General features: G+C 39.6%; 1 protein-coding gene across 1 annotated transcript; it reads right to left on the bottom strand.

The window, feature by feature from the left end:
- Nucleotides 1-252: 252 nt before the first annotated feature.
- si:ch211-165g14.1 (transcription factor 20) lies at nucleotides 253-8013 on the bottom strand. The gene is made up of 8 exons (XM_047808309.1): nucleotides 7995-8013; nucleotides 7796-7830; nucleotides 5350-6638; nucleotides 4545-4638; nucleotides 3520-3569; nucleotides 2226-2263; nucleotides 1874-1927; nucleotides 253-1779 (listed from the first exon to the last, which is right to left on the bottom strand). Exons 3-7 carry the CDS (start codon nucleotides 6634-6636, stop codon nucleotides 1897-1899), a joined length of 1500 nt encoding a protein of 499 aa, XP_047664265.1. The 5' UTR covers nucleotides 6637-6638; nucleotides 7796-7830; nucleotides 7995-8013; the 3' UTR covers nucleotides 253-1779; nucleotides 1874-1896.
- Between the last annotated feature and the right edge of the window lie 1819 nt (nucleotides 8014-9832).

The raw sequence follows: 9832 nt of genomic DNA, 5'->3' as shown, positions 1-9832 counted from the left end.
AGAGAGAGAGCAAGAGAGAGAGAGAGCAAGAGAGAGACTGAGAGAAGGGGGAGAGAGAGAGAGAGACTGACAGAGAGAGACAAAGAGAGACAGAGAGAAAGACGGGGAGAGGAGAGAGAGGGAGAAGTTTGATATAGAACTGAAATGAGCCACCAGACTCAGCTTCAAAGAATAACTTCAGCGCCACCATGAGGACACACACACACACACACACACACACACACACACACACACACACAGTAAGTGTGAGAGTGAGAGTGTAAAAAAGTTTATTTAAACCTACAGAGATTTTTTAAAAAAATAATAATAAATAAAAACAAAATAAAAAAAAAAAGAATACCATTGAGTGCAATCCTACACGTTTTCTCCAAAACTCGGGTCTTAAAGTCTCTTGAACAGAAAGTGCAACAGACGTCATGTCTGATCACCTGAACAACAACAACAACAACAACAACAACAATAATAATCCCTGCATTACTAAAGTGTCATAAAGCATGTAGTCATGTCAGTTGAGGTTGTTGGTCAGTGAATAAAAACACATACACATAAATAAAATAAATATGTTGACCTACAGTGCATACGGTGGCGTCCGAGGAGATGACGTCACGGACTGGAGTTAAACACGAACGTGTGCATTTAAATCATAAACATATCTGTAAAGTTCACATCCTTTAAAAGAAAGAAATCCAGCACCCGTTGTTCCAAAGTATACATTACAGAGTATGTGAACACAGTTTTGGTGGAAAAGGTGCAAAGAAAACAAACGACGACGAAAAAAACATGAAGCGGGATAAAGGAAGGAGCGCTGAAGGGAATCTGCTCGCTGGAATCAGGGGATGATCCTTCAGCGCCCTAAAAACATCCGCTCTTTTATTTAGAAAAGACAGCAGCAGAGAAGGTGGAGGAGAAAATGAAGGTGCAGGGGAAAGAGAAGTAAAAGATGAAGGAGAAGGAGGAGAAGGAGAAGTAAAAGATGAAGGAGAAGGTGGAGAAGGAGAAGTAAAAGATGAAAGAGAAGGTGGAGGAGAAATGAAGGTGGAGGAGAAAATGAAGGTGCAGGGGAAAGAGAAGTAAAAGATGAAGGAGAAGGTGGAGGAGGAGAAGTAAAAGATGAAGGAGAAGGTGGAGGAGAAGGAGAAGTAAAAGATGAAGGAGAAGGTGGAGGAGAAGGAGAAGTAAAAGATGAAGGAGAAGGTGGAGGAGAAGGAGAATTAAAAGATGAAGGAGAAGGTGGAGGAGAAGGAGAAGTAAAAGATGAAGGAGAAGGTGGAGGAGAAATGAAGGTGGAGGAGAAAATGAAGGTGCAGGAGAAAGAGAAGTAAAAGATGAAGGAGAAGGTGGAGGAGAAAATGAAGGTAGAAGAGAAAATGAAGGTGGAGGAGAAAAGGTAAAAGATGAAGGGGAAGGTAGAGGAGGAGAAGTAAAAGATGAAGGAGAAGGTGGAGGGGAAATGAAGGTGGAGGAGAAAATGAAGGTGCAGGAGAAAGAGAAGTAAAAGGTGAAGGAGAAGGTGGAGGAGAAAGTGAAGGTGCAGGAGAAAGAGAAGTAAAAGGTGAAGGAGAAGGTGGAGGAGAAAATGAAGGTGCAGGAGAAAGAGAAGTAAAAGGTGAAAGAGAAGGTGGAGGAGATGTTGAAGGCAGTTTGGTTTCAGAGATGTTCCTCTGTGTGTGAGGAAAATGTAAACACTTCTACATTTTATGTAGAGGAAATAAAAATAAAATAAAAACCCTGATGTACTTCTTCCTCTCTCACTCTGAATCATGAACATCACGAGTTCACCTGTCAGAGAGAACACAAATAACAGCAGCGTTAATAATAATAATAATAATAATAATAATAATAATCTGTGAATTCAAAGCTTTTATTCTCTTACTTTTTCCATTATTTTAATTATTATTATACTCGGGTTTTATTTGCATGCAGTAATCTAGGGAAAGAGAGAAAAACAAACAAAACAAAATAAAAACAAACAAAAAACAGTGGAATAAAATTAAAATAAAATAAAAACAACAATAATGAAAAGAAAAGAAAAAAAACAGGAGGGGGGATTTTTGTAAATTTAGTCTTCATTATAAAACTGATCTGATGCTTTTTATTGTATTTTAAAAATAATCAATGGAATTGAAATAAAATTGCTGCCTAAAACGTTTGGAAACATTAAAATGAATGGTTAAACCTAAAACAAATAAAAAGAACGATTGTATATTCCGGTGAAGCGGCGTCACCTGTTCTGCAGTCGGCTCACAGCCAGTCCTGATTTATTCTGAGGAACAAACAAGAACAAGGAGAAGAACAGATCGTTATTTAGGATAATTATAATACTGTTCATTTATATACAATAATCACTGCATCCACCCAAACAAAGAGCTAATACAGAACAGATCTTAATGGTGTGTGTGTGTGTATATGTGTGTGTATGTGTGTGTTTATATGTATGTGTGTGTGTATGTGTGTGTATGTGTATGTGTGTGTGTACGTGTGTGTGTGTATTTGTGTATGTGTGTGTGTGTCTGTGTGTGTGTGTATGGTATGTGTGTGTATGGTATGTGTGTGTGTGTACGTGTGTGTGTGTATTTGTGTATGTGTGTGTGTGTCTGTGTGTGTGTGTATGGTATGTGTGTGTATGGTATGTGTGTGTGTGTCTGTGTGTGTGTATGTGTGTGTGTGTGTCTGTGTGTGTGTGTGTCTGTGTGTGTGTATGGTATGTGTGTGTGTGTCTGCGTGTGTGTGAGTATGTTTGTGTGTGTCCGTGTGTGTGTCCGTGTGTGTGTATGTGTATTTGTGTGTGTATTTGTGTATATGCGTGTGTGTGTGTGTGTGTGTGGGTGTATGTGTGTGTGTGTATGTGTGTGTCTGTGTGTGTGTGTCTGTGTGTGCGTGTCTGTGTGTGCGTGTCTGTGTGTGCGTGTCTGTGTGTGCGTGTCTGTGTGTGTGTGCGTGTGTCTGTGTGTGTGTGCGTGTGTGTGTATGTCTCTGTGTGTGTGTGTATGTATATGTCTGTGTGTGTGTATGGGTATATGTGTGTATGGGTACAGTATGTGTGTGTGTGTGTGTGTATGGGTATGTGTGTGTGTGTGTGTGTGTGTGTGTGTGTGTATGGGTATGTGTGTGTGTGTGTGTGTGTGTGTGTGTGTGTGTGTATGGGTATGTGTGTGTGTGTGTGTGTGTGTGTGTGTGTGTGTGTGTGTGTGTGTGTGTGTGTGTGTGTGTGTGTGTTTGTGTGTGTGTATGTGTGTGTATGGGTATGTGTGTGTGTATGGGTATGTGTGTGTGTATGGGTATGTGTGTGTGTGTGTGTATGGGTGTGTGTGTGTGTGTATGGGTATGTGTGTGTGTGTGTGTGTATGGGTATGTGTGTATGGGTATGTGTGTGTGTATGGGTATGTGTGTGTGTATGGGTATGTGTGTGTGTGTGTATGGGTATGTGTGTGTGTGTGTATGGGTATGTGTGTGTGTGTATGGGTGTGTGTGTGTATGGGGGTGTGTGTGTGTGTGTGTGTGTGTGTATACACGCATTACCTTGTGCTTTGGACATCTCACAGTAAAGTTCTCCTCATTAAACACACATCCTGTGACAAAAACAAGCAATCAATCACAAAAAAGAAATAAATAAATTACTCAAACAAGACAAGCGATATGATGTTTACACACTTGTCTCTCACTCTCTCTCTCTCTCTCACACACACACACACACACACACAAACACACACACACACACACACACACACACACACGTGTACCAACACTTGTACCAGCTTCTCTCCTAGGTTTAGAGTTTGTTTTTCAACCTCACTTCTATCTCCAGTGTGTAACGTGTACGTGAGACAGAAACCTGTAAACCTGTGTTACTGTAAATCTCAGCTGCTATCTGGAAATTTCCAGGTGAAAATGAGAACTAATCTGTTCGTTTAGCGGCGGAAGGTTTGATGCTCGTATCTGCTACATTACCGGGTTCAGTCATGTGACGTTATCGCATGACGCCACCGAAACCGATACCGTTCTTCAGCTAATGACTCAAATCAAATCTTCACATTTTGATATTTGATTATACCACTAAATATGAATCGATTCTGATTCTAAAGGGTAAAGATTTGATCTTTGATAAAGATCCTGAATCTGATTCGATTTGTTTAGATCGCTAAGGTAATGATTCGATATTTCACGATACCTCTGAATCTGATTTGATTCGATATTTAAGATCATATATAGATTAATGATTGGATATTCGACAGTACCGTTAAATCTGACTTGATTTGATTCTTAAGGAATCAATTTGATATTTGAGGATACTGGATCTGACTCGATTCGCGGTTGGGTGATTTCATGCTGATATGTTCTTCTTCTCCTACTTTCAGATTTTCCTGTTAGGAGTCACCACAGTGAATCGTCTGTTTCCGTTCATGCTGACATGGTAGCTGATTTAAGCCTATATTTAAGGTGACAGTTCGATATCTGATGTTACGACTGAATCGGAGTCGATTTGATTCTTAAGGTGAAGATTCAATATTTGATTCTTCAGTAAGAAGAAAGAAAAAGAAGCTTACCAGCCTGGCGAGCGCAGGGGAAGTGGTATTTATCCGGGCATCCTTTGAAGAAGCAGCCCAGTGTGGCACCACATGAGAGGCAACACGAACACACCTGAAACATTCAACACCACTAACAGTTCGTATTCACTTCATAACTTCAGACACGTGTTCTACACAGACGAGCGTTTATACTCTAGCAAAACTCATTAGAATGTAGAAGAGACTCGATTCCGAAACAAGACGTTATTTATGTTCTTATCACCTCCCTGTACTTCGTTTATTCGCTATAGTGTGTCTCAGGTCACACTACGAGTGACGGAGCTGCCGAACATCTGGTCTGAACTATACGTTGTTTATTAGAGCTCAGAAGAAAGGTCACACTTGTATCCTGTTCATTCTTCTTCGAATCTTAATTTCTACAAATATATGATTGACTGGGGGGAAAAAGAGGTTTGAAATATGATGCTGGAGGAATATTATAGAAATATTGCAGGAATATTAGCGGAAAAATAGAGACGTATTGGAGCAATATAACAGAAATATTACAGAATAATTAGAGAAATATTGAAATGAAACTAAAGGCAAAAACCCCACAAAGTTGCTAATTGACGAGACCTCAATGTGATCTTATAAATTGCATAATGAGACGGGATTATTAGTGATGAGTAAATAATAGAGCGATACGGAGCGTTCCCTCTGTTTTAATCGCCGGATGTCCAGTTTGGTTTACACTTTTCAGGGGTTTGATGCTCGCTGAACTATTTACCTGAAGGAATGGCTGGACATAAAGTTTTGCGTTTATAACCAAGAACCAAAAACTCACGGTTTCCTGCGCGAGCCTGGCTGCCTCGTCCAGACCATACAGCCTTCCTTTAACCAGGAAAACTCCCGTTGACCAGATACTGCAGTCCTCGTGAACCCAGCGCTCACCGGCCTCGTCTGATGGTCGTGTCCTATCCGCACCGCTGTGCTCGTGTCCGTTTATCAGAAGATTCGTGGACACCTCTATGGGATGGTACGGACCGTGCAGGTCCCCTAAACCTGCGGCGTTGGCCATACGGCCACACAAGCAGCACAGCTCGCCGGTCTGATGCCTGCTCTCAGACTTCAGGCGTCCCAGATGCAAACACGAGCTGGTGGGGACGATCCCGGGGGATCCACGTCGTTGTGTCTTCACCTGGATGTTGCCCTCTTCCTCAAAGTTGACTATGGTGCAGGCGGAGAACTCCATACGGACATACGGTGCGAAAGCATTCCCTCTGCCTTCTCGTTTCTCTTCCTTGCAGCTTGCGTACTTCAGCTTGATCTCAGGTCCGTGGGAAGGAAACGAAAATGGAGGTGGTGATGATCCAGAGAGCTGCTTTTTCTTTGCTATGCTCGCTGTTGCTTTCTTGCGCTGTTGGTTTCTATTTTTCTTAAACGCTGGCACCCGCTTCTGGTCCGGTGATGGCGATGGTCTGGATCTGTTCTGTGTCGGTTTCTCTGCGTTTTCTGCTTCTGAGGTAGACGGAATGTTTCTGGATTCCAGTGAGTCGCTGTCCTGGAGTATGTATGACTCTATCGGGATCGGAGAAGAATTTTCCATCCTTTCTTTTTCCAGTTTCTGGTTTTCTGCATCTCTGAGCATCAGCGAGGCACTGTTGCTCACAGGAACCTCAATCACACTGCTGTCATCACTGTAAACGCAGTGTCCAGAACAATCTGATGACAGGGTTTCGGCGGCGGTAACAGGGAGCCGGAAACTGGAAAGTGATGGAGGAGCGTCCTGAAATCCTGCTACGTTCCAGTCTCTTTTCTCTCCCGTCCTGTGCCTATCGGTAACTTTTCCAATCTCCCCATCAGTCTGGATGTTTTCCATAGCGGTCATCGGCGTCTTCACGGGTTCGTGGGTGAGTCCGTTTCGTAGCGAGGAATTTAAAGGTACACACATGGACTCGTAACTGAACTCCGATCGAGGACAACGGATACCATGGGTCCCCGAGGCACGGCTGCTCCAGCTCGGCTTCTTCTTCACCAAATCCAGGGCCTCGGAGATCTTCTTGGAGAGATCCAGTGGTTTGGAAAGCGGATCTTGAAGCTGCACAACATTCAGCCGGCTCAGAGGATCCATAACTACAGAACACAGAGGGAGGTAAAAATCATAACATCAGCTACGTGCTCAGATCTCCATTGGAACACAGAGATCCAGTTAGATATTTTAGAGATGAGATTTTTTTTTTTAGATATGAAGCACACAAAATGAAAGTTTTTTTTGAAAATTTGAAAAATAAGATTTAGTCATTTTGGGATAACATTGTGATTAAAAAATTGAAGAAATTTGTAATATTCAACTTTAAGATGCTTTTTTTACGTGTTTTTTATGACGTTATGGTGATTTTTAAATTTTCTCAAATGTTGTTGTAATATATAGATATATTACTAGATAAATAATTTTCAAGTACGTTATTAACAAACGCATTAAAAAAACTCACTAAAAATAATATATTAATAAAAATATATTATTATACTTTATACTAATAAATTAAATAAAAATATAATTGATTCAATAATGAAGCAGTTTTAAAACAGAATTTATATATTTTAATAAAGATATGCAAACTGCTCATATATATATTTATATAGTATAGTAATATGTAATATTCAGAAATTGATTATAAAAAATAGTATTAATATTCATATAAATTATACAATTACGTCGTTAAACAAAATGATATCCTAATATAAATCTAAAATTAAAAATAAATAGTAAACATAAATGAATGAATGAATAAACAAACAAACAAACAAACAAACAAATAAATAAATGTGCATTAATTTATTCATTATTCAAACAAAAACATGCCTTGATTTGGTGCCTTTAGGAAATTTAAAACCCTAAAAAAAGGTTCACAATGTTATCAATATTTTATTAACAAAACCTCATCTGTTAAAGTCATTTAAATTATTATTATTTTTTAAATCGCTTTAAACTAAACGAATATTCTCTATTTATTAAAGACAGACTGCTAGTTCTCAGGTAGCTACATACATATATATAAAATACATAAAAACCTGTACATTAAAAAAATAGTTTTACATAAATTTCAATGTCAATAATAAAATAAATCAATATATTTAAATGTGAAATTTAATAATTAATAGTTTGGAGCTGTTCTGCTCACCGAAGCCTTTAAAAAAAAAAAAAAAAAAAAGCTAACTATAATCAACGGAGTTAGCATTAGCTTACCATTAGCTTAGCATTAGCTTAGCTGTTAGCTAGCAGGACTTACTGATTTCAGGAACATTACCACAGATTGCGACAACACTAAAGGCACAGATTAGTGAATAAAAAAGATTTTTGTGTAAAATCTTACAATAAAACTAAATTAAATGAATACATATAAATAATAGATTTAGTGTATATATGTATATCTATTTATTTACATTATTTAAACAAATTAGCTCAACACTGTAACTCAGAGCGCTAACAATTTGAAAGATGGCCGACTGGAAGATTTAAACCACCTTGAATTTCAAAATAAAAGACTCGACGTCAGAGCAGTAATTACTGTGGCGCTGCTGAATTCCGCATCGTGATTGGTCAGAAGGTGTTGATTAATTTTATATAATAGAGGCTCTGATATTTTTAGCTGCAAATTCGAATCCGAATCCGAATCAGAATCCTAAAAGGAATCCGTTTTAGTGTCATCCGTTTTCAGCCCACGGAAACCACGACGACACACAGGCGATAAAAATAAAATGAGAATAAAAAAATAAAAATAAATAAATAAAAATACACGTGTAAATGCAAATAGGCAAAAACAAACAAACAAACAAATAAATAAATAAATAGTAGGTACAGTTGTGCCTATAGATGGTAGAATGGAATGGAATAGAATGAGATGCAGGAATATACTAGGATGGAGGTGGTAACAATTAAATGTAAAGTTATTGCACGTTGTTATTGCGTAATGGTGGAACGTTTGACTTCATGAGGTTGATTGTCTGTTGGACAATTAACCTCGTGTGGGATGTGGTAGCCTAGTGGTGTTGGGCTACCAATCGGAAGGTTGTAAGTTCAATTCCTACGTCCACTGCTGGGCCCCTGAGCAAGGCCCTTAACCCTCAATTGCTCAGTTGTATAAAAAAAATGAGATAGAAATATAAGTTGCTCTATGATGTAAATATAAGCTGCTGGTGTCTGGGGCTATGTAGTTCAAAAAGCAATGACTTAGATGTGAGTGATTTTCTGAGCCCCTCAAGTTTAGACATCTCTAAAGCCGGGCCCCACCTGGCACCATCTCAGGGCCCCCAGTTTGAGAACCACTGGCCTAGACTACTTGTTCTGTGCAGGTATTGAAGAGGCTGTAAAACCGTTGGCTATGTTACAGACACTCATGAAAAACTCCTGCTGATTATCTGGGAAACATCTCTAACAGCAGTCACAATGTCGTTGTTTGTGTCAAACAAGTTGTGAATTAGTTGTAACATTACAACAGGAGATCATGACTTACTCTGTGCTCAAAGTGATGCTCGCAGCTCCAGTGGTTTTCTCTGTGGGTGAAGGAGGATGATACTGAACCAGGATCTGCTTTTTTTCATTGGTTGTTGTGTTAAATCTTACCCAGATACAATAGTGCTATTTTCTGATTGGCTGTTGTGTAGCCTCTTTTTTTCGATTGGCTGATAAGTGTCAGGCTCGACTAAGAACTCCAGGGGAGACGCGCTTGATTCCTGTCCGGTTCCACAGAGACAGCGGTACGGACTGATACATTTTTGGCGCCGCGGCTTATTAAATATATGATAAATAGTCAAAAACTTTTCTGCATGAGAAATACGATGTATGGCGGGAGCGGGAGAAAAGACCCAAATGAGTGACTGTCACTCTCAATGCGTGACACTTGACAGCCCTGTATACAGTTCTTGAAGGGTTTGTATGGGAAGACCAAGAATCCTCTCAGCAGTCCGAACCGTTGTCTGATTTTGTAGCTGGGCCAAACAGTTATTAATGAACACAGAACAGACTGGATGATGGCTGAGTAGAAGTGTTTCAGCAGCTCCTGTGGCAACTTAAACTTCAACTGGCTAAGGTAGTACATTCTTTGTTGGGCTGTTTTTACATTTATATTTTGAAAATGCCCTTATCCAGAGTGACTTACATTTTTATCTCATTTTTATACAACTCAGAGTTAAGGGCCTTGCTCAGCAGTGGCAGCTTGGTGGATATAGAAATCGAACTCACAATCTTCCGATCGGTAGCCCAGCACCTTAACCACTAGGCTACCACATACCCCGAGCAGGGTGTAAAAGTTTTTACAGTAGTGTTG

Source organism: Tachysurus fulvidraco, chromosome 24 (genome assembly GCF_022655615.1).
Source record: "Tachysurus fulvidraco isolate hzauxx_2018 chromosome 24, HZAU_PFXX_2.0, whole genome shotgun sequence".
Taxonomy (NCBI): domain Eukaryota; kingdom Metazoa; phylum Chordata; class Actinopteri; order Siluriformes; family Bagridae; genus Tachysurus; species Tachysurus fulvidraco.
Note: the sequence above shows the minus strand (reverse complement) of the source record. Positions and strands in the feature narration are given on the sequence as shown.